We start from the raw sequence: 25,734 nt of genomic DNA on the forward strand, positions 1-25,734 counted from the left end.
ATTGGCTGTTGAATTGAATGTTTAAGCAGTTTGTCTCAAATGTATTATAAATAACATGTGTTATTATGATGATTATTTTAACATTTTATTGTGTATAGTTCGGCAGGTGTGTGTGTGTGTGTGTGTGTGTGTGTGTGTGTGTCCACACATGTGACTCCAAGTGCAAGAACTTGGCAGATTGCCAGCTCAAACTATCAACTGGCAGAGATATAGGCATGAAAGAAAGTTATGGGCTTATTTTCCCTGGTGTAATACTTGGGACACAAAGTGTATGTGTCTATGGGGATGGGGGGGGGGGGGGGTCACGGAATGACAGCAACAGCAGCAGCAGTGCACAAAGGCGTACAGAGTGGATAAGGTGACAGTGATGTGTGTGTGTGTGTGTGTGTGTGTGTGTGTGTGTGTGTGTGTGTGTGTGTGTGTGTGTGTGTGTGTGTGTGTGTGTGTGTGATGCGGGGGAAAATGTGTCAGACCTGTCACTGTTACCGCACATGCTGACTCACACATAGTATTTAGTGTTCTTCCTCCTGTGTGTGTGTGTGTGTGTGTGTGCGTGTGTGTGTGTGTGTGTGTGTGTGTGTGTGTGGGTGTGCTGCTGCTTGCTCTGACACACGATATCACAATGACATCTTGGTATGATAATTACCGCCGCCACCATGGGAGAACGAGCTTCGCCGGAGGCCACGTTCGTGACACACAAAAAGAAGTTACAGGCCAAATGCACATAATAATGGGACAGCATGACGCCGACATACTCCACGTGCTGATTATGTTTGTCCACAGGCATTTCCTTCTGCACACGTCGCTCAAAGTCATTTATATGCTAAGGGATTTGAGTGCATAATATAGCTCATGATGGTGAAACATTCATGGCCAAACAGTCATCTACGTATAAGCTTTCCTGAAGGAATAAAAAAAGAATACCGGCATCATGGGCCCAAAGTATTTGCACTGTCACACACCGCTGATCACGTGTGGTGGCTGAGCTCATAGCCTGCTGGGAACCGGGTTCATCTTATTACCTCGGTTCTCAACGTGCGCCCCGGGGCCCCCCAGGCGGTCCTTGGAGTCCTTATTATAAGGTTTTTGGACCAATGGGCTAAACACTCCTTTGAAACAGGTTGATGACTACAAGTATTTGAGGTAGAGGTAGAAAACTGTCGTTCCCTGATATCATCGCTACAGTAGGCAGGGACTGGGGGATAGCAATGAAGGACCGGGGAGTTTGGCCTGGCATTGTGAAATCCATGATCTCGGCCACGGTCAAAAAAAGATGATGAGGAATCACTGGTTGTCGGCAGTATTAGTTTGATGGATGGTGTCTCATTAATAAGGAACTTTAGGTGGATAAGATGGGAAGAAAGTTTATGTGGGTGCATGGCTCAATGTGGAGCATGCAGGAGTCTTAAAGTTTAGGTGGATGCATGGCTCAATGTGGAGCATGTAGCAGTCTTGAGACTGTACAAATCAGCGCCGTATCCGGCACTTCACAGATGGGGGGGACGAATCCGAACCGGCCCACATGCACGGGCGCAAAGCGCCCGTGCATGTGGGGCGAAAAAAATCGGGTATTTGCGGTTATAAAGTCGTTATTTTCGGGTAAAAACGGGTCTGCACAGCAGAAATAGCCTAGTGCAAATCTTACCTTTTTGATGAGCCTGCCCGAGACATACACGGCTTTAACCAGCACTGGGCATAACATATAAACAACTTCCTGAATCCTATCCAAGTTCCCCCATAGAAATACATTGAAATCTCCACTATAGCAGAATCACACGCACTCGCACAACACTGACAGCGAGTCAGCGGCGGCCGCATGGTCCAAGTGCCTGCCCAATTTGAGGCTTTTTTATTCCCCGTGGCCGGCGGCCCAAAACGGTTCGCGGCCCCGAGTGGGCCGCTCCGCGGCCCGCCGGGGACGTGTCCCCGGGGACCCCCGTGGTTCCTACGGCCCTGGTACAAATGGACGTATACGGGTCATTTTGTAATGTATGAATAGTGCTGCACAATAATGGAATCTCATTTCTAAATTTGAGCAAGAATCGTTCAGCACTAGCTGACTGTCCAATTCATTTTATTTACTCTTTTTGATACGAGAGAGACTTCAAGGCAGGTTTAAGTCAAGCATTTATGTCGAATGTAGTAATGTTCAGCAACTACAGACTAAAGACGATACATATTTTAATGGGGAAAAAAATGAATGGTGTGTGAGAATCATGATTTATTTTCTTGTGGAGGAAAATCGAGATTCACATTTGAGCAAGTATCATGCAGCACTAATCAAATAGGTTAAATAAGTACTGCCTTACCCTGGCCGATATCTCTGACCTGTCTCTGTCCCTTCCTTGCCTTCCAGATCCTTGTCTGCAGGTCGTGCCACCATGCATGGGTGAAGCCGACCGTTTCAGCCTGGAAGCCCTCCGACACATCCACAAGCAGCTGGACGATGACAATGACGGAGGCATCGAGGTCAATGAGAGCGTGGAGGTGAGCCCCCCCCCCCCCCCCCCCCCCCCACACACACACACACACAAACAAACACGCTAGGGTTGAGTACCGAACTCTGTACTTTTAAGGGTACAGATTAAATTCCGAAATTACTACAGGGTACAAATCATATTAGAACAACTGGTGTCAAATTTCAGTGTTACATTTTGTTTACTCTGAATAGCTCGCAGTGATGCTCAATGAGGCATGGCTATTAGTCACCTTGCATCTCTCACTTACCCAGAAATGAAAGACATGTGCAAATAACGTTGATCCAACAACACAGTCGGGACAATAACAGTCCTGGGCCTGGCATCCAAATCGGTTGATTGAAGCGGTTTGGATCCTAGAGCGAAGCTATAATCTGCTAAAAAAGCATAATTTAAAAGTATTGACCTCCTTGCTGAGAAACGCAACCCTGTTTCTGACCAACTGCGTCAACAAGTGTGTTTTCAATTGGGAGGACCCCTAGTTTGGGAAGATGCTGCCTTCATGAAATGCCACGTCATTGCATCAAATGGCAATGCGTGGCATGGTGTTATAGGTGCCAGAATGCAGGGCCCCTTTCAGACCATGGCGTCCGTCTGAAAAGGTGCGCCTTGTTGCTCGCAAATCGCAATATCACGTCGTTGCATTAAATAAAATCCTCTTAACCCATTCTGACCTGAGATCAGATTCATACGAGGTTTCCGCCGGACACACACTGGTCTGATGAACCCTTTCTGACCTGAGATCAGATTCTAAAAATGTCAGTCGTTCTTCGATTTTTCAAAAATAGCAGACCTACAAGCTCGTATCGCGCCACTCGGTGGCGCGATATGAGCTTGTAGATCTGCTATTTTTCAATAGATAAAGCACAACATGATGCTGACACCAAAATGGGTGCCCGGTCAGAATGGGTTAAATAAAATCCTCTTAATTTGGCATGCAGATGTTTATGCTTTCATCTGCAAGGTATTTTTCTTTTTATCCATGCAGCAAGCACCCATTTCATTGGACTGTGATGTGCATGGGCTTTTCCTACACCCCCCCCCCCCTCCCTCCCTCCCTCCCACGCACACAAATTGCTTTGTCTCTGCTATTACACATAACGTATATTAGCGTCAGACAGTATATGACCGTGTTTGTGACTCTGTTATGGGTTGTGTAGATTAGAAACTCATTTGACTTCTCTTGGAACTATTGCTGTGTTTTGCCCATACAGTTTTTCAAGTCATCAGATAACGACTCCGTTCTGGAAAGGGAGTATGCTGTGTGTTTTATGTGTTTTATGTGTGATTATGGTGATGTGCTGTAGCCCACATGCAGCATGCTTTGTAGAGGTCTTCACGGGTGACCGAGCCGGGTCCGGGTCGTCGGATCCCGGATGTTTTCGGGTTCTCGGGTTTTACCCGAAGACCTCTAATGCTTCGCTCGCCACGCTGAAGCCTCTTGAAAGCATGTCTGCTACAGTGCTTTATGATTTGTAACTGCCGATGATCGTTAGGCGTTATTCATAGTCTGGATGTTCGGTGGTGAGGTGACCACCGAACTACAACATGACGTCACTGAGCCGCGGTGAAGAGCTAAACCACCGCCACCGCCCCCCAGCGCTTCTCTCTGTTTTTACTCACCCCCGCTCAACGTTATTTCAGCTCCGGTGGTCACCTCTCCACCGGAGCGGTGGTCACCTCACCACCGGAGCGGTGGTCACCTCACCACCGGAGCGGTGGTCACCTCTCCACCGGAGCGGTGGTCACCTTACCACCGGAGCGGTGGTCACCTCTCCACCGGAGCGGTGGTCACCTTACCACCGAAAATCCAGACTATGAATGAGCCTTTACACCCGTCATTGTGTTTTATATGATAAAGTTGGGTTGGCCAATCTCTCGCAGTTCGTAGAAAGCAACATCGTATTGTATTCGTTCATAAGGCCTAGTGCGCTAAGCTTCCTCTGTACCTATCTCTGCTTTTAGATCCAAAGGTCACTGGACATCCAACACGGTCACAAACACACATTAGATATACCAGTCACAAGGAAAGACTGCTTTCATTTATTATGCCCCGCGTGTGCGTGCGTGCGTGTGCATGTGATGGTGAGGGATAGGGCCATATTAAACGAGCAGACGGACAGGGCCGTATGGTGTGCGTGACTGCCCTGGCAGGGACCAGAGCAGTGTTGATTTCGACAGCAAATCTAGATTTTAGTTTTAGTCATGGTCTCTTGAATAGTTTTAATTTAGTTTTGGTCTCACAACGCAACTTAACTTGCAGATCGGCTATTTTCATCATGCAACAAAGTGTAAAATGTTATTCTGAATCTCTTGTCCACTAGTCCCTTCCTTTTCCTTACATTTTAGTCTAGTTTTTATTTGTTGACGAAATTGTCACTATATTCACTCTTAGTTTTAGTCATCATAGGTTAGTTTTAATTTAGTTTCCATTTCGTTTTCGTCAGTGAAAAATGGTATGGTCGACGGACATTGTTTCTCATAGAAACGAAATCGACACTGGACCAGAGCCCTCCTGTGACCTAGCCCTGCCCGCTGCTAATCACCAGTCTCTTATTTTGAAAGGAGCCGGAGGGCCATGGAGGTCACATTACATTCTGTCCGTGTGCATCAGCGGCAGGAGTCATTTTTAACTGGCGGGGCAGTGCAGGTGCGAGACACGGTTATACCACCGCTCTTGGCCGTGACATTGAGTTGGTGTCTCAGCATATAGCTTGAGGCTGTGTGCTTTTAGGCCCTGTTTAAGACTCCCTAAGGCTGGGGTGTTGGAAGGAACCCACCCCATGGGGCTGGATTAGGGAAACATGTGTGTCAGTGTGTGTTTGTGCCCATCTGTGCGGAGTGGACTGAATGCACAGTGGATGTACACAGTGTTGCCAGAGTTTGCGAGAGAAAAAAGCAACTAGGTAAAATGAGCCCACATGAGCATTGGATATTTGAAAATAATCTACGAGCTTGTAGATCTGCTTCTTTACAACATCAATCTGGTACAGTCAGTGGTCACAACATGCATGTCCACATGGGCAAATGCATATTCATTTGGGGGTCCTTGAAATTAAAATGTTTGAGAGCCAATGGTTTAAACAACAGGAAGCAAGCCCAAATAATCAACTATACTTTAGAAAAGAACAAACCCTAAAAAGTGACTTTACAGAAAAGCAAGCCTAAAGTCGCTTCTAATAAGCAGACATGGCAACACTGGATGTACAGTACTTGTGTGAGTGTATGCTTGAGTGAGTGTGTGCACATGTGCGTCCATGTGTATACTATGTGTTAATTTGTAGGCATGATGTGTGTCTTTAGATGAAGGCCCTGGCCTAGTTTCTGCCCTTTGACACAAATCCATCTACCGACCCGCGGTATCCCCTAAGTTGTTTTTGGCTGGCATTCATGTTTAAAAATGGAGGGCCGTGATTTCTGTATTTTTTTCCAGTTTTTCATTCAGTCTGAATTCAGTCTTTTCAAGGCAAGGGACTATTTTCTGCATGACTTTGAAATGCTCAGCCTTGGAACGCGACATTTCAAGTCTCTGCCAGTTGATTTTAATACCATATTTTACTGAAACCAGTGGCCTCCTAAAACGTCTCTAATACGTAAACTACGATATGCGTTTGGAGAAATGGTTTGCAGTAATGTGTATTCTTTAACAGTTCTACTCTGTAAACCGTGTTCCCCGCTATTTCATCCATGTGTCGGTTCTGTGTAATACGCTAAATTTGTTTAACCCATTCTGACCTGAGATCAGATTCATACGAGGTTTCCGCCGGACACACACTGGTCTGATGAACCCATTCTGACCTGAGATCAGATTATAAAAATGTCAGTCGCTCTTCGATTTTTTTCAAAAATAGCAGACCTACAAGCTCGTATCGCGCCACTCGGTGGCGCGATATGAGCTTGTAGATCTGCTATTTTTCAATAGCTAAAGCATAACATGATGCTGACACCAAAATGGGTGCCCGGTCAGAATGGGTTAATGTGATTAATTCGACATTTTTTATAATTAAAAAGAAAGAGCAGATTCGTTGCGGTCCTGGTGACGAGGCCGTCGTGTTATGATGACGAGACACCGGAAATCAAGCCATGCTCTGGGCTGCTAGGGCTTCTGGGAAAATGAGTTCAATGCAAGTGAACGGTTCGTTTGCAAATACTTGGGCGTATGTGCTCCAAAGGTAATAAATCAATCCTGGCAGCCTAGATAGGATGGATAGATTAATTAATCTAAGGCCCCGAAAGGACAGACGTGACTGCCACTGTTTTCACCAAACGAGTATCTTATCAACGATTGAACAATGATTGAACAATCTCAGACCGTCGTTGTTGTGCGTGTGACGCGGATGCTGAGACTGTCATTGTGGATCTTGTGTTTGCCTTAACCCATTCTGACCTGAGATCAGATTCTAAAAAATGTCAGTCGTTCTTCGATTTTTCAAAAATAGCAGACCTACAAGCTCGTATCGCGCCACTCGGTGGCGCGATATGAGCTTGTAGATCTGCTATTTTTCAATAGCTAAAGCATAACATGATGCTGACACCAAAATGGGTGCCCGGTCAGAATGGGTTTTAAAAGCACTCGTGTAGAACAACAACTATTATTATTCATGATTTTGTGACATTTCCAGAAATAAGACGCGAAAAGAATGAAAAGCAAGACTTTTGCACACCTATATAATAAAACGATACGTTCGTCAGAGAGGGCCAAATTAGGGCTGACATATTATATAAGAGAGGAAATAAAATAACCTGGGAAATGCATTTAAGTTTTCTTGTTTGTTTTTTGTGCTGGAGTTTTTTTCTTCTTGAGAAATGAGAAGTAACACAATGTCTAGCCAAAAAAATATAGAAGAAGAATACTTTTATTGTTTTATCTATTGTATCTCCTGAATGTTCCACTTTCTGATGGTGTCAGATATATGATACTATCATGGTTAACACAGTGCCATGACGAGGTCTCTCTCTCTCTTCCTGGTAGACTAGACAGACACAGATTGGGGGTCGAGAGTGTCGAAAGGCCATGCCTTGGTTATACTGTCACTAATCCTGAGCTGGCATCTGGTCTGACAGTCCCCCCCCACCCCCCACTCCCCAAGCCCAACATGTGCCATGATCATGAACAAGTCAATGTCAGCACATAACATCAACAACACATAACAAAGCTCCCACTGATGTCCCCCTCCCACTCACGCAATAAATAAATGTTAGATCACTTGTACAGTACATGCAATTACAGTTGTCGTCATTCTCATCACACGTAACATCCCTGGGCTTAGACTGTTAGACGGTAAGAAATACCAGTATTGCTTAACTCCGTATCGGCAAATGATTAATTATCGCATTGTTGGAAATATGACTGAAATGTCGTCATCGTGCCACGTGTAATCACTCGGAGACGGCGTAGATATTCAGTGACAACCACATCAGCTTTTTTTTAACCTCTTGTTTTGGAGAGCAGAGCACGTTGAAGGGCAAAACAAGTGATTTACAGCTTGGACGACAAGTCAGGGTTTAGAAGCTCTGCCAGTGGGAGGCACGCTGAGACCAGGGGGCTTCATTCTCGTTAGCGCAATCATTTATTGTGTCCCCACTTCTTGACAGACGGCCATTTGTCCAAGACTTCTTAATTCAAAGGCATTTCTTTCTTTTTGTTTTTTCTTCTTTAAAAAAAAAAATTTTTAGGCACACATGGCGGAGGAAGATAGGCAAAGTTGGGAGGGCTCATGTGATATGAGAAAGGTCATGTGAGAAAGGTCATGGGTTAGATTCAAGCCTACAGCAACCTGCAAGTCAGTCCATTGAGTGAGCTAGTACTGTATGTACTGACATAAAACTGGAAAAACATCACAGAAATGTGTAAACCTTCCTCACCAGTAGTGATTTAAATTAGATGGTTGTGACATATGATTAAGAAAGTGGAAGGCGATGACCCTTTTTATATTTCATTAGCAAACTGCCCTGTCAACCCTATGAAACCTCATCCAAAATTCAACACAGAAATTTGCTTTATTAAGTCGTAACATACAGTAGCTCTCAGTTTACGCACACAGTAGAAAAATGATAGAGCCTTGCAAGCTTGCCGAATCATCGTTAGGTTCTGGTGACATGCTAGTCACATCAGCTGCAGGATCCGCAGGAAGTAATTAGGAAAAAAAACAGACCCCCCCCCCTCTCCTCTCTCCCATTCATCTTGTCAGTGGGACTGGGGAGGGATAAGGGGGGGGGGGGAGGGTAGGCTGTTGAACTGTCCGAGTCAGAGCCAGTTCTCCACTTTTATTAACAAAAGAAGAACAACAAAACAAAACACTTGACCAAGGCTTCTCGGCTATTTCCCCAGCTACAGAGAAAGACGTTTGCTCTCTTTCCGGTGTTTGAAATAAATGTTTACACAGTGATACGAGTGATAATATACGTGTCTTTAATAGAGGCTATTTTGCACAGATATGCTTACAGGTGTGCTTTGATACTTTTGACTCGCCATTTGGTGTGCCTTATTGGGGACGCGAAAAGTGTGAAAACCTTCCTACGAAGATATAAAACTGATGTATAAAATACAACTTCTATCAGTCCAACCCGGAGACCTTAAGAAATGGCTAGCGGGATGCTAGCATAGCAGGTGAGCTCTAAAATAGCGTTGGCATTTCTTTAACCTCCGTGGCCTTCATCACCGTCTTAGCCTGTCTGTCACGTCCGAGGCGAGGCGTTAGGGGAGAGGACATATATACGTTAAGAGTTTAGAGAGAGGTCACCTTACAGATTACAGTACATTAGCTATACTACAAAGCTGTGAATAAATGCCATGTCATGCATGCCAGTGTGTATCATTGATACCACTCTTGGGATTACAAATCCGCTTTGCTTATGGATTTCTCAAAGTGGTCATGAAAGACCTGCTTTGCATAGTTAAATACCACTTAATTTATATGCTTCATTGACCAGGGTCACCCAGGGGTCTGTACATGGTCACCTCCTTTTTTTCCTTCCTTTACACCAAATCTCTATTTTTTTTACACCAAAAATAGCCAGTTTTCCAGCTTCCAACGCGTTACAATCCGCCACGTTCTGAGCTTGTAGGCTCGCTATTTCCAGCGAATGTTTCCCTTGTTTCCCTGAAAGTTCAACTATAAAGCGTTGCACGACGACGACGGCCCAGGAAATAATTACCCGGTCATTTTCCCCATTGACTTTTCAAAAAGTATTTATTTAAAGATCTTTACGCCGCGGACAAAGCCAACTCTTGTTGTGACAAATCATGATGACAAACACAATGTTTCAAATAATTAGTAAAAAAAGAAAAAGAAGGCAGGTTACCACACCTTTTTTTCGGCCCAAAACATTGTGTTTATTGTCATGATTTGTCACAACAAGGCTAGGTATTAACATTCCTTAAATTGTCACTTTACTGTCATCTGGGGACAGCACCCAAAAATCAGGTCCCGACCCAGAGGTTGACTATACTGTTATATACAGTATTGTGGGCGGAGCCGGCCGGCCGTCCAGGCAGGGGTTTGTGGCGTTGCAGTTTGCGGCTGCTCGCTGGGGACGGCAGGTGCAGGTTTCTGTTCCTGTTCCTGGGCTGCATGCTGTCTGTCTGTCAGCCAAGGAGACACTAAAAAAGAATCCATCTTACATCACTTTGAAATTGTCAGAAACCGAACTGTGTGTGTGTGTGTGTGTGTGTGTGTGTGTGTGTGTGTGTGTGTGTGTGTGTGTGTGTGTGTGTGTGTGTGTGTGTGTGTGTGTGTGTGTGTGTGTGCACACGCACGCACACATAGCTGCACTGTCCTAGGTTTTGAGGGCCCCAGGGTTGGGTTTGTGTCACAATTTGATAATATCATCACAATATTGATATTGAGGTATTAGGTATATATTTCAGTTAGTCTGTATGTCTCAGCGGACGATAATATACAGTATACACAGTGTGTACAGTACAGCATGACAGTGTGTTGTGTTTAGGTTACGGAGCCAGCAGGTCGAACAGTCTGAAGGCGTGTCTAACAGGCTCTATGTATAGAGGGTTGGTTGTCTGGACGGGTGGGAAAGTGACGGGAGATGTTTGTGTTGAAGTTGGTGGTGGTGCGCGACTGCCCGGGGGGCCGTGGAGAGAGAGAGAGAGAGAGAGAGAGAGAGAGAGAGAGAGAGCTGTGGCTGTGGAGAGAGAGAGGGAGAGAGAGAGAGAGAGAGCTGTGGCTGTGGAGAGAGAGAGGGAGAGAGAGAGACGCTCCAGACATTTTACTCACACCCCACCCAGTGCTGGGAACCAGACCCCGGGCCATTGGACAGCTCCCGGGGTCCTCTTTCAGGGCACAGCAGATTCTTTCACAGAGTGTGCATGTCGTCGAGGTCCAGCGGAAACCTCGTGTGATTTAAAACTGTTACTTAACCCGTCAAGACCCGAGGCCAATTGTACAAATGCCTTCTAAATCAGTAGTTCTCTCTCTCTCTCTCTCTCTCTCTCTCTCTCTCTCTGTGTGTGTGTGTGTGTGTGTGTGTGTGTGTGTGTGTGTGTGTGTGTGTGTGTGTGTGTGTGTGTGTGTGTGTGTGTGTGTGTGTGTGTGTGTTTGTGTGTGTACAACGCGTATGTACGAGCTTGTATATAATGTTCTAAATCCTAAGATTTTTCTGAAAAACGTATGATGCGCTCTCTCTCTCTCTTTCTCTCTCTCTCACTACTAGAGAGAGAGAGAGAGAGAGAGAGAGAGAGGCTCACAACACGTCACATTGTTGTTACTTTTGTGTGACACTGTAGTATGACGAAGGACTCAAGGAGGGCATTCATTTATGAAGAAAAGGTTAAAAACATTATGGAATGTGGAGATACAAGCTTTCTTTCTGCCACGTGTGACTGTGGGGAGAGAGAAAGTTAAACGACCATGTGTGACTTTAGGGAGAAGAGAGAGAGTTGGGTGCGTGTTTTCATTAAAGTTGAAAACTTTATCTCCATATACATGCCAAGGGGAATGTTTTAGTGTCGACTAAAATGTATTTTGGCGGGCCTTGATGCCGTCATAAATCATAATGGCTGTTTTTACACTTGCTGAAAATTGTAGATCTACAAGCTTGTAGATATGCTATTCTCAGCATGCAACCAAGTGTAAAATGACTTATACTGGATCTCTTGTCCACCTATCTAGTTTTTATTTGTTGACGAAATTGTCAATTTATTCAGTTTTAGTTTTAGTCATCATAGTTTATGTTAGTTCATTTAGTTTCCATTTAGTTTTGATCAGTGAAAAAAAAAGCATAATTTACTTAGGTTACTTTAGGAATACCAGACCGAGCAGTTCGACCGGCTGTACGCCCGGGGCAGGTTGGTAAATGCGTTTGGTATTCCTTCTCATTCCTCCTTCATCTGTCTGTGTCAGTGTCCTTGGCATTATTTAACATTTCAGTCATTATTTGGCCGTCAGTGGTACTGTTCTCTAATAGGCTGTCCTAACTGACTTTGCTTGACAAACATCACGGTCGTGAGAAATGAGATTTAATGCACGCACCGCCACGTTGGCGTTAGTGTTCCCTGGTAATGTGTGTGGGCTTTAAGTGAAAAATAACACAGCTGGGTGCACTGCTGATTGACGACGAGGGATAAATGATCGATGGTGTGGCACATAATGCGTCGTGGACAATAAGTGGAGACTGAGAAGGAGAGAGAGGAGGAGGAGGAGGAGAAATGTACATACCTGTAGAATGTAGGAGAAATGAACAGTGGTTTGCCAGGGAGGCCAGTGCAGTGGCTGATGGGAAGAGCCCTCAGACCAATATCTGGAATCTGCCAGGAGATGATGGAACAAAATGGTTCTTTGTTTGCCACTGAATATGTGTGCGTGCGTGCGTGAGAGAGAGAGAGGCTGTGTCACTTTCTGCCTGTTACTGAGTCTGTCTGTGTGTGAGCAATAAACACATGCTGTGTGTGTTTTTGTTTTGTTAATGTCATTGTATATTTAATGGACAATGTGAAAGTACTTCTCTTTTCCCAGTAGTGTGAGGTCCATGTGGGGCTACAACATGTGGGTGTGTTTTGATCAGTGAGGTTTTATTTAGTTTATCAGTTTAACAACATTTGCTGTTCATTATGGCCTACTTTAATACCATCAAATGCTGAATTCCCACGGCTTCCAGCAACTTGAAATAGGTGAATAAGGTTGACCACAGTTATCACAGCTAAATCTCCTTGCCACAGAAGAAGCAACAAGGCGAACACAGAGCTAACTGTATGGTTAACAGACTATAATTCCTCACATGCCTCGAGGTGAGCTCTACAAAGTATTACGAAGATTTCAATGGTTGTCTGCAAAAGCTGACTTCAGAATGTTATTTTGTATGTGAGTATGCTGAGCATGTGTAGGAGTTAAACTAATATATTCACGTGTATTTGAGGACAGGAATTATACTAATGTAAAAGTCTACCTCTCCGGAAACAGCAACGGTTTCACCAAGTTTACCATTTTGCCTAAAAGTGCAACTTAACTGTTTTCGGCACAAGTTGTGCTACAAGCTACCGACTTTGGTGCAAGCTGCTGTATTGTCTTTTTTAATGAAATATAGATAAGCCATGGCCGCCGTGGCCCATTGGCAAGTGTACTGCATCCAGGCAACCTCAGATGATTATGTAACAAAGTCAGGTAGTGTAGGGTTTCCAAATTAGACAACGTTTTTTTTATTTTTTTCATGGCCTCCACAGTTTGCGGCCAAGACAGGAGGACCACACACACACACTGACGAACTGAAAAGACTAAAGACAAAACAGTGTTTTTTGAAAAGGCATGGTGGTTCTCCTTCACTGGTTTCCTTGGTGATTCCTGCCATGTGGCAGTGCAGTGGGTGGTTGGCTGGCAGACTATTGGCCTTCTGTTCTGTGGCCTAAAGGCACCAACCAAAGGACGACATCCGGCTAAGTTATCGCTCAAGACTCACACGCATGCACAACTGCTTTGTCTTTGCTATTACATAACTTAACCTCTTAGTGTCCGTGTATGACCAATGTGCGTGACTGCTACACACTCTCTCTGTCTGTCTCTCTCTCCCTCTCTCTCTCTCTCCCTCTCTCTCTTGCTCTGTTTGTCTCGCTCTCTCTCCCTTCTCCGTTCATCAGCAAAGTCCCTAAAAAGGAAGAAATGAGAGGGAACAGAATGTGTGTGTGAGTGATCCAAAACTAGACTTTTAGTTGAGGCCAAGTCCTCACAGCACCTCTCTCTGTTAAAGTAGTGCGCATGCATGCAGGCAGGCATGCATGCACGCGCGCACAAACGCACGCACACGCGCGCACACACACACACACACACACACACACACACACACACACACACACACACACACACACACACACACACACACACACACACACACACACACTGAGATGCAGCAGTGAAATCGCGCAACAGCAGGAGTGACAAATGCATTACTTGTTTAAATCCTCTAACTGCTCAGTGTTCATTTAACTGTAAACATGGACCTTGCAGGTCATTTGTATCCATTTCTACTTACTTACTTACTTAGTTACGTGCTTCCACCATCCATTTCTACAGTCGGAAATTAAATGAACACTGAGGGATTCCAGCGCTAAGCGCCAGAAAGACGATTATGTGAACTTGTGTGTGTGGAGGATAAAGTGCGTGTGATCCGCCCGGTAATCCCCGAACGCCTTTTGTTTTTTCGCCAGTTCATCATAGAAGACATGAAGCAACAGCAAACCAACAAGCACAGCAACCTGCACCGCGAGGACCAACACATCACTGTGGAGGAGCTGTGGAGGAGCTGGAAGAACTCCGAAGGTACACCACACGTCTCGCCAAACCAACCCCTTTACATTTCCAGTGGTGGAAAAGTAACTAAGTACTTTTACTTAAGTACTGTACTTAACCCATTCTGACCTGAGATCAGATTCATACGAGGTTTCCACTGGACACACACTGGTCTGATTAACCCATTCTGACCTGAGATCAGATTCTAAAAAAATGTCAGTCGTTCTTCGATTTTTCAAAAAATAGCAGACCTACAAGCTCGTATCGCGCCACTCGGTGGCGCGATATGAGCTTGTAGATCTGCTATTTTTCAATAGCTAAAGCATAACATGATGCTAACACCAAAATGGGTGCCCGGTCAGAATGGGTACAATTTTGGGGTATTTGTAGTTTTGTACTTTACTTTAGTATTTCCAATTTCCAGTACTTTCACTTCTACTCCACTACATCTCAGAGCCAAAATTGTACTTTTACTCCACTACAATTATTTGAAAACTTTGGTTGCTAGTTACTTTGAAGATTTAGAAAACATACATTAACCACTTCAGCCCTATTCATTTCGGCCATTTGAAAATAGCCGATCTACAAGCTCACAATGCGTCGCAACGCTTGTAGATCTGCTATTTTCAATTGATTTTGTACACATTTTGAACTTGTGAAATGGCACATTCTGCACAATGAGTACTTTTACTTGGGGTGCATACTTAGTTTAGACTAGTCATTGTTCAATTCCGTACTTTTACTTGTAACCAAGTAGTTCTAAATTGCAGTATTGGTACTTTTACTTAAGTAAAACTAGTACTTTTTCCACCACTGTACATTTCTACGGGACATCTTTTCCCGAAATGATTCACAAATAGCAGATCTGAGCCTGAGCATGTACATCTTCTGTTTTTCCACTGGACACACACTGGTCTGATTAACCCATTCTGACCCGAGATCAGATTCTAAAAATGTCAGTCGTTCTTCGATTTTTCAAAAATATATATAGCTATATATATAGCTATATATAGCTAAAGCATAACATGATGCTAACACCAAAATGGGTTCCTGTTCAGAATGGGTTAACTATTATTTTAAACAGATCTACAAGCTTGTAATCTACAAGCTCATGAGCTTGTAGATCTACAAGCTCATGAGCTTGTAGATCTGCTATTTCTTTCTTCTTCTGGGGGCCACTGGAACAACATTTTCAGATGGAGGCCGATTATATTTTTGGGGTCCTTTGGGGACCACCGATATAGAAACAGAAAACTGTCAGGATTTTGAAGACATTTTGTAGACTCTGGCCTCAGTCCTAAATCGTTTAACTAATGTTGCTGGGGGACCTCCCCCCGGAACCCCCTTAAGAACAACTTAATTGCCGGCACTACCTGAAATGTAAACGTGATTTAACGTGGTTTAACACAGTTAGGGAGTTCCTGAGAGAGAGACCCCAGCGACTCTGTATTAATAACACTCTGTCTGACTGCCTTGTCCTAAACACTGGCATGCCACATGCGTTTTATCCCCTCTGTTATTCTCCCTATACATATATGAGTTGAAATACAACAACAAAGACATCTCTCTCACAATGTACGCTGACGACATGGCCCTGGTTGCCTGCCTGCAGGATGTTCAGTATAAACTCACCTTTCAGACCAATGCAGATAACATCTACAAGAAGGCAAGGCAGCGGCTTTATCTTCTCAGGAAACTGAGGAGTTTTAATGCCAGTAAACACACCCTGACCATGGTCTATACTAGATCACGCACTGAGAGTGTTCTCACTTTTAACATCGTTTCCTGGTTTGGGAATCTCTCAGTTAAGAGATAAAAACAAGCTCACCCAGTTAGTCAACCAGGCAAGTAAGATCATTGGAGACAAACATTTGCAACTTCAGGACATAATTATACAACCGCCCCATAACCAAAAAAGCAATTCAGATTTACAATGATTCTACCCATCGTCTTCACTCTGAATTTGACTTGTTGCCATTGGGCAGGAGGCTTTTTAGGGCAAAATTAGCTAAAAAGAAGGGTTACAAAACTTCGTTTGTGCCAACTGCGGTGGACATTTTAAATAAAGAAATGTTTAAATAGTCTAATCCCCACTGTTCATGATCACTGTTGCTGTGTTAATGTGAATGCATTTTCTATAGTATTTTAATGCACCTGTGTATTTTTTGTAATGTTTTATAACTGACTGCCGGTGTGCCAAAGACTAATTTCCATTTTATGTCAATTGAATGGACAATAAAGCTTTCTTTATCTTTATCTGTATCTTTAACACTGCCCTCTCTCTGTGTCTCTGTCTGTCTCCTCTCCTCTCCATCAACGTCCAGTTCACAACTGGACCAGTGACGACGCCGTGCAGTGGCTGAAGGACTCGGTGGAGTTGCCTCAGTATGAGAGAAACTTCAGAGACCTCCGGGTCACAGGGAACACACTGCCACGGTATTAGCACGGCCCAGTACCTCCTGACACCACACACACACACCACACACACACACACACACACACACACACACACACACACACACACACACCACACACACACACGCACTGTTGATTTTGTCGACTAATGCTATGACAAAAAATAAGTTCGTCGACTACCTTTTTTCACAGACGAAAACTGAATGAAAACTAAATGAAAACCAAGCTATGGTGACTAAAACTGACACTAAATATATTGACAATTTAGTCAACAAATACAAACTAGACTAAAATGTTAGGAAGGGACTAGCTGACAAACTGGACAAGAGATCCAGTATAAGTCATTTTACACTTGGTTGCATGCTGACAATAGCCGATCTAGATATTTTCAGCAAGTGTAAAATCAGCCATTATGACGGCATCAAGGCCTGCCAAAATACATTTTAGTCGACTAAATCAACTGTAGATTTAGTCGATTAAAACTAGACTACCACTAAAACATTCCAGGTGACTAAAATGTGACTAAAACTAAATTAAACTATGATTAAAACCAAAATCAAAATGTGCTGTCAAAATCAACACTGCTCCTGACACCACACACACAGAGAATGAATATAATCTTCATTGAACTGCTTACAGAGTTCTTGCAAAGTGCTCATTGCCAGACATTCAGGTTCATGGGTTCTGTGAGCTTGTTTCTCTGGGTATATTTGGTGGTTTATGAATTGGATTCATGGCAGATAAGTGGGTCTTATTAGAACTCCCAAAGGTACCCTCAGGTTTATTTTTATTCTGATCAATGCTGCCCACTGCTGGTCATAAGGGGGAACACAAGAAGCTAGAAGGGAACTGCTAATGAGATAATGAGGGGGAAAAAAAGATTAATGCATGCAGCAGTAAAGATTATTGTACACACACACACACACACACACACACACACACACGGTTTACATATTTGCGGGGGATATTTATAGAATGCGCAGTGATAAGATTTATGCATACATACAGTACATACATAAATTACAACTTTCTATGTATCTGTGAAAGTGCACAAACTATACCATTCCGTATATTTTCCTACCAAGCGACTTAATAAATGTACAGCATTTTTATTACTTCTCAGAGCCCCATAACTCTCAGAGTTACAGAGCTGTAATGTTCCATTTGGTACCCTGAGGGTCCCCTGAGCCGCCCTTTTAACGGTTGCATTGTGATGCTGGCCGCAAACAAAGACATTATTAAAACCCATTCCGGACGGGAACACCTTTTGGTGTTTCAAGCATTATGTTATACTTTAGCTGTTGAAAAACCGCAGATCTACAAGCTCGTAGTGCGGCGCTATGAGCTTGTAGCTCTGCTATTTTTTAAATATCGTGAAAATGTGGCACAAATCTTTGAATATATATTCTTTCAGAGTGAACATTTTTAACTCAAATCTTTGCTTCTGGGGGGTGAAGTGGAGTGGGGGGGGGGGTCCCTGGAACAACATATTTTCAGATGGGGGTCCGCGGCCAAATGCAGATAATTCCGAGGGTCCTTGACGTGAAAAAGGTTGAGCACCCACTGACATAGAAACATGTTACTGTTAGTATTTAGAAGCCATTTATTTTTAAATGGCCTCCCGTCTAAATGGGTTGACAAAGTCATCCGGCTGACGTGCAGGAGAAAGCATAGAAATGAATGATGAAGTAAGTGGTGACTAAGTACATTTACTCAAGTACTGTACTTAAGGTCTTTTTTTAAGTTTTTTTACTGGAGTATTTCCAATTGTCTGTACTTTACTTCCACTGCATCTCAGAGGCAAATATTATAATTTTGCTCCGCTACAATTATTTGATATTTGATATTATTTGATTATATTTAGTGACTAGTCACTTTGTAGATTGTCATTTATTATTACAAAGCATACATTCATTACTTCAGCCCTATACACATTGTACAAGTTCACAATGTGTCGCATCGGCTATTTTCAAAATAATTATATACTGTAGGCCTACATTTTGAAAACTTGTGAAATGGGACATTCTGCCTAACACATACTTTAACTTTTAGTACTTTAAGTATATTTTGCACACACTAGTACTTTTACTCAAGTACATTTTGAACACCAGACTTGTAACAGAGTGTTTCTACATTATGGTGTTAACCCATTCTGCCCGGGCACCCATTTTGGTGTCAGCATCATGTTATGCTTTAGCTATTGAAAAATAGCAGATCTACAAGCTCATATCGCGCCACCGAGTGGCGCGATACGAGCTTGTAGGTCTGCTATTTTTGAAAAAAATCGAAGAACGACTGACATTTTTAGAATCTGATCTCAGGTCAGAATGGGTTCATCAGACCAGTGTGTGTCCGGCGGAAACCTCGTATGAATCTGATCTCAGGTCAGAATAGGTTAATACTTTTACTTGGTAGTAGTAGTAAAATTATGTGAGTACCTTTTCCACGACTGCAATGGACTGCCACTCAGAGCTAACTGTACAGTATGTATATAGCATGAGAGAACAGAGATGTGTGTGTGTGTGTGTGTGTGTGTGTGTGTGTGTGTGTGTGTGTGTGTGTGGTAGAGGGGTGGGTGGGTGATAGGAGGGTGAGGGGCCACGAGGGGTGAGGAGCCGGGGCTCGGTATGGGTGTCGCGTTACGGTATCTCTGCCGCCGACTGCTGACTCATGAGGTGATGTCACGGCGTGCGGTGGGTTGGGCTGGGCGGCCTTCACAGGACTGCCATGTTGTCTGGTTTCCTTAAGATGGTGGTGGCAGATACCGCCCTCACCCCTGGGAAAAAATAAGCAAAGGGCAGATGGTGTTGTCAATGATACATGCACACACACACACACACATAATACACAGTATATATACTGTACTACATAGTATCAGTGAAGATATAATGCCTGGGCACTTCCTTCCAGAGTCGAGGAAGGCAGAAAGTCGCAAACGTCGATCACCCCTGCGATAAAACAATGAACATACGTAGTGCTCAGTGGCCTTGTGGTTAGAGTGTCCGCCCTGAAACTGTGAGTTTGGGGCTCGAATCCCAGCCAGGTCATACCAAAGACTGTAAAAATGGACTTTAGTACGTGCACGCCAGTCGAGTGCTGCCAGTCCATTTTACTTGGGTAGTCTCTCCTGAAGTGCCCAGTTATTATTTTCTCTGATGCAAGTTGTCCCTGTTGATCACAGACGAGCCCTTCTAACTTCTACTGGCTGAAGAGCACTGGACTTCTCTTTTCCTATATTATATACTATTTAGTATGTATACAGACTACAGAGAGAGAGAATAGACTGATTGACTGACTGACTGATTGACTGACTGACTGACTGACTGACTGACTGACTGACTGACTGACTGACTGACTGACTGACTGATAGACATATCTGTCGTAAAAAAAAGAAAAGAAAAGAAGAAGCGCTTTGTGGGTCCTTTATGTAGAAAACTGCTCTTTGGAGACTGTTTATAGAGGATCCAAGGCAGCAGTTGAGGTAGAAAAATCCTTTATTTCATTTAGAAAAACAAAACAAGGTTTTAATAAAAAACGACCAAGGCGTTTCGGCCTCCATGGGCCTTCATCAGGGTCAACTGACGTGTTTGAACATATTATTCATATGCATAGCTCTCTCTCATGCGTGGGCTCATATTGACAGATGCACAGCCTTGGGGGATACTTTGAAATTCTTTCCCTAAGCTGAACCCTGACCCTTAACTAATTGAATAGTTAACGCTAACCCCGGCCTACTGTAACCTACATCCCACAGTACCTCTATAAAAGAAGCCACTTGTGTCAGTAAGATAAACAGAAAAATGCATAAATTGACCAGGTCATTTTTTGGAGGCGTTCACTGAGGAGCTGTCCATTTTATCGCAGCTGCAGTAATAATAAAGGAATTAACTTGATTTCTGACTTTCTGACTGAAGTTCAAATGTATAACAATTTCAATGATATTTTCTGCCCATATTTCAGAATAGCGGCGAATGAACCGTCGTTTCTTTCGCAACAGTTGAAGATAATAGACCAACGACATAAACAGAAACTCAACCTAAAGGCATTGGATGCAGTGCTCTTTGGACCGCCCTTACGTAAGTATCTAAAGCTATATTGAAGTCAGTATTAAAGGGACACTTCACCCTTTTTGCAAAAAAATATATGTTAATGACGTTTAGAAGCTTTAGATAACTTTCCTGGGGGTATTTATGTGTGTAATATGTGGTTTTAGTTATTTTAGATTGTAGCAGTGAGCCTGTTGTCTCTGATGTCATGGACACTGGGCTCACTTCCTTCCTGGACTACATGTTGTCTCAGTAAGACAGCTCTCCCCCTATCCGCAAGGAGGAGCAGTGCACCAAAGAATTATGGGAATTGTAGTCCAGGAAGGTAGTGAGACCAGTGTCCATGACATCAGAGACAACAGGCTCACTGCTACAATCTAAAATAACTAAAACCACATATTACACACATAAATACCCCCAGGAAAGTGATCTAAAGCTTCTAAACGTCATTAACATATATTTTTTTGCAAAAAGGGTGAAGTGTCCCTTTAAAAGTACAAAATAAATAATACTGCATGTGCTATGTTTAAACATTGACCACCCCCCCGACACGGAAACCTGATGGAAATCTATAGGCTCGCGAAACAATTGAGACAAAAGATGAATAATTCATTTAATTTGATAATCTGACAATGACTTTACCGTGACTTTCACGTGACTTTCCTTTTCACATGTTAAAGCCTCAATCTGTGATTTCTTCCAACTTTTTGGCTGTATGTAGTAGAACAGCAGACAAACACATTTAGAACGATAGTACCAAAACATCATAATTGTGCTAAATAGTTTAGCGCCTGATGTGACGGTCTGCTATGGGCTATATTCCCCTTTCACGCTGTTGCATACAAATCACAGATTTCATCCCGCCTGTTCCTCTCCCCGGCCACGTCCACACACAGGTCCACAGCACAACTGGATGAAAGACTTCATCCTGATGGTGTCCATCGTGATCGGCGTGGGAGGCTGCTGGTTCGCCTACGTGCAGAACAAGTCCAGCAAGGTCCACATCTCCAAGATGATGAGGGACCTGGAGAGCCTCCAGAGTGCCGAGCAGAGCCTGATGGAGCTGCAGGACCGGTGAGCAATGCATCCCAAACACTCTGTGGGCGGCTTTGTGGGCACCCTTATTCTTTTTCGTTTTTCTACGTTTAGTTTTTATGATGTTAAACCATTCTGACCTGAGATCAGATTCATACGAGGTTTCCACATGGACACACACTGGTCTGATTAACCCATTCTGACCTGAGATCAGATTCTAAAAATGTCAGTCGTTCTTCGATTTTTCAAAAATAGCAGACCTACAAGCTCGTATCGCGCCACTCGGTGGCGCGATATGAGCTTGTAGATCTGCTATTTTTAAATAGCTAAAGCATAACATGATGCTGACACCAAAATGGGTGCCCGGTCAGAATGGGTTAAATAAAAGTGCACTACTGGTGCTGGTTCATCAGACACATAACAGTACAGAATACCACTAGGCTCATCAGATGTATCAACATAAAGTATCACAAAGTGATTTGTTTAATCAGAAACAGAGTTCTACTCATCAGCTTTATCAACATCAATTGCTCCTCTACAATTTTCGCAATAATTGTGGACGGACAAAGTGAACAAACTGCTGAATGAATACTGATTAGTTTGGAGATGGTTTCAACCAGCTTGTGCAGCAGCTGGTGTTTTTCCCCAGCCCTTGTAATTATATGAAACAAAGGGTCCTAGTCCTTTGTGAAGAATGGGATTTTTCATTTGCTCCATCATCTTCCTCTTCATCTTCCTCTTCCGTTTCGCCATCCACCTTATGAGTTAGTTGTTAAATCTAGGCTAGGACTACTTGTAAGTAACGTGCGCCTCAAATCAAATCACACAAGCTGCTTGGACTGCGTCAGAGCTTTCACGTTCAGCGAAATTGTCACAATGTGATGGATGAAACATTTTAATAAATCTGTAGCATAAATGTGTGTTTTTTTTTTTTTTTTTTAATGTTCTGTTTATTCATTTTTAGTTTTTTACAGATAGAAGTAAATTCTGTCTGTCTGTCTGTCTCTCTCTCTCTCTCTCTCCCTCTCTCTCCACCCAGGCTGGAGAAGGCCCAGGAGGAGAACCGGACGGTGGCGGTGGAGAAGCACAACCTGGAGCAGAAGATGATGGGAGAGATCTGCGGGGCCAAGAGGGAGGCCCACCGGCTCCGCGAGCTGCGGCAGGGCGCTGAGAGTGAGCTCAGCCGGCTGAAATACGCAGAGGAGGAACTGGTACAGGTGAGGGAACAACAACACCACGACGGGCACTTACAGGACCGCCATGGAAATAAGCTCTCCAGCTCATATTTATGGTCTTGTACTATGCATTCTTGTCAATAAAAAAGAAATGTCAACCAATCAATCAAGAGTCTTGACACGGTAGGACTGAGGACATCTGAGGACTGTCTTATCCTAATGAGGACTATCAGAGGATTCTTTTTTTTTCCTCCTCCTTTTTTAATTTATTTTTATTCTTTTTTTAGTTAGTTAGCCTAGCCAATATTATTTTTTTTACCAATTTAGTCGTTATGCCAATTTCTGTGTTGTCACCGCCGTATCCTACTGAGTCACCTGCCAGTCAGGAGCCCCCACCGGGAGGACATAGGGCCCTCCTCCTACTCCTCCCGCTGACAGGTGTCTCCCCAGCCCGTAGGAGTACGTGCAGTCTTGCAATGACCAATATCACTCTCCCCACCCGGCTTTCCTCCCCCGAACACGAGCCAATGGTGTTCGCATAGACTCCAACCAAAGCCGGATGCACCACGGTGGATTCGAACCCACAACCTCCGTGGTGGTGGTGGGCAGGGACGTGCCAACCGAGCCGCCCCCCTGGACGTGAGATTCATCACGGTTTGGGACCAACGGATATTCACAAATCTAAGAGAGCTGTACAGACACGGGGGTCTGCTCTTCTGCCCCCCTCCTTTTTTCCCTCTACACTAAAACAATATCTGGGCTCTGTCATCTCTGCTCGCAAGCTCCACTGTTGTGCTGATGACACTCAGCTGTTTTTGTCCTTCCCTCCCTCTGCCGCGCAAATCGAAGCTGCATGCCTGGCTGACATCTCACAGTGGATGTCTCCTCACCACCACAATCTCCACGCAGACAGGACTGAGCTTCTTCTCCTCCCTGGAAAGTCCCGCCCAGTGTAGGATCTTTCCTGCAGCTCCGTCGACAACTCCCTGGTGGCTCCTGTTCCAACTGTCGAGATCCTTCGAGAGGTCCTGGACAGTCTGTCCTTCGAGACACGCATTGCAAAGATCGCTCGATCCTGTAGGTTTAACATTTTTCAACATCCGATGGATTCAGACCCTTCACTTCACCCACCCAGGAGTCTGCCCGGATCCTTATCCAGGAGACTGGATAAGGAGCCTGGAGACTGTCGCAACTCCCTCCTTCCTGAAGATTCACATTTTGTATTGTTACATCGTATATACAAGTAACAACAGTAAAAGTCTACGGTTTGGGTACCTCAACATTCTAGAAAGCAAAAATACTAATACATAACATTCATGCCCAAGCGACATTTGGGAAATAAATGTAGTGGAATTTGTGTGTCACATAATTAGAGCAAGAATATGTGGCCATACACAGACAAAGTGCAGAAAATGTGAATCTACACATCATGTATACATTGATTTACAACATCTTAAATACTGTAGCTGCTTTATTTACAGATTCTGTCACGCACCTTCAGGTAGTTTAGATGTAGTTTTAAGCATGCCTTAACTCTTGAGACTGCGTAGATGCTGTTGTGTAGGTGTTGTTGGCACACAATGCATTTCATGTGCCTTTTACGTTGTCATTGGCATTGATGACAACTAAAGCGTCAATCCTGAACCTTGAACCATGGCTGTATCCAGTGGTGTAAAGTAACAAAGTACATTTACTTAAGTACTGTACTTACTGTAAGTACAATTTTCAGTCATTTTAATTCTACTCCACTACTTTGAAGATTTTGACTATTACAAAACATTAACCACTTCAGCCACATTTCGGCTATTTGAAAATAGCCGATCTACAAGCTCACAATGCGTCACATCGCGACGCATTGTGAGAGCTTGTGGATCAGCTATTTTCAAAAGTTCTTTATACATTTGAAAACTTGAAATGGGACATTTTGCACAACGAGTACTTTCTACTTTTGGTACTTCAAGTACATTTTGATGCCAATACACAGTACTTTTAACTCAAGTACATTTTGAGTTCTGGACTTTTTTGTTGCAACGGAGTTATTTCTATATACGCTGCAGTATTGGTACTTACCTTACTTAACCCATTCTGAACGGGCACCCATTTTGGTGTTAGCATCATGTTATGCTTTAGCTATTGAAAAATAGCAGATCTACAAGCTCATATCGCGCCACCGAGTGGCGCGATACGAGCTTGTAGGTCTGCTATTTTTGAAAAATCGAAGAGCGACTGACATTTTTAGAATCTGATCTCAGGTCAGAATGGGTTCATCAGACCAGTGTGTGTCCGGCGGAAACCTCGTATGAATCTGATCTCGGGTCAGAATGGGTTAAGTAAAATAAAAAATGTGAGTGCCTTTTTTCCAACAATGGCTCTATCCTTTCCGTGCCCAGGTGCGCATGGCCCTGAAGCGAGCCGAGAAGGAGATGCAGTCGGAGTGGTCCGTCCCGGAGGCGCTGCAGATGTGGCTGCAGCTCACCCACGAGGTGGAGGTGCAGTACTACAACATCAAGAAGCAGAGCGCCGAGCTGCAGCTCGCCATCGCCAAAGAAGAGGTGCGTTATAGCATATTTTAGACCCCGAGGACACATCTGTGTCACCTTATAGCTTTGGACCACTTTAACCATTATTTGAAACTTTATCCGTTGAAAAATGGCAGATCTACAAGCACACATTTTCACAAATTTTCAAAAATGGCAGATCTACAAGCTCACAGTGCGGCACTCGGTGCCGCACTGTCTAAAATATGCTATAACGCACCTCTTCTTTGGCGATGGCGAGCTGTAGCTCGGCGCTCTGCTGTGCACATCTTTGAATATATACTCTTTCACAGCAAACGTTTTTAACTCAGATA

At 43.8% G+C, this 25,734-nt stretch overlaps 1 protein-coding gene across 5 annotated transcripts in view; it reads left to right on the forward strand.

Moving 5' to 3' along the window:
- stim2b (stromal interaction molecule 2b) overlaps positions 1-25,734 on the forward strand; it is a 71,814-nt gene that overhangs the window by 35,576 nt on the left and 10,504 nt on the right. For 3 of the 5 annotated variants that reach the window (XM_083789192.1, XM_083789193.1, XM_083789194.1), the window contains 8 exons: positions 2,357-2,487; positions 3,692-3,739; positions 14,131-14,242; positions 16,537-16,648; positions 20,588-20,703; positions 21,570-21,747; positions 22,748-22,925; positions 25,274-25,435. In XM_083789192.1, coding sequence (XP_083645318.1) covers positions 2,357-2,487; positions 3,692-3,739; positions 14,131-14,242; positions 16,537-16,648; positions 20,588-20,703; positions 21,570-21,747; positions 22,748-22,925; positions 25,274-25,435 — 1,037 coding nt within the window. Of the gene's footprint in view, positions 1-2,356; positions 2,488-3,691; positions 3,740-14,130; positions 14,243-16,536; positions 16,649-20,587; positions 20,704-21,569; positions 21,748-22,747; positions 22,926-25,273; positions 25,436-25,734 lie in introns of those variants that run through there. The other 2 variants (XM_083789195.1, XM_083789196.1) reach the window with 2 other exon arrangements.

The sequence above is a fragment of the Protomyctophum parallelum genome (genome assembly GCF_964188405.1).
Source record: "Protomyctophum parallelum genome assembly, chromosome: 18".
NCBI classification, from domain to species: domain Eukaryota; kingdom Metazoa; phylum Chordata; class Actinopteri; order Myctophiformes; family Myctophidae; genus Protomyctophum; species Protomyctophum parallelum.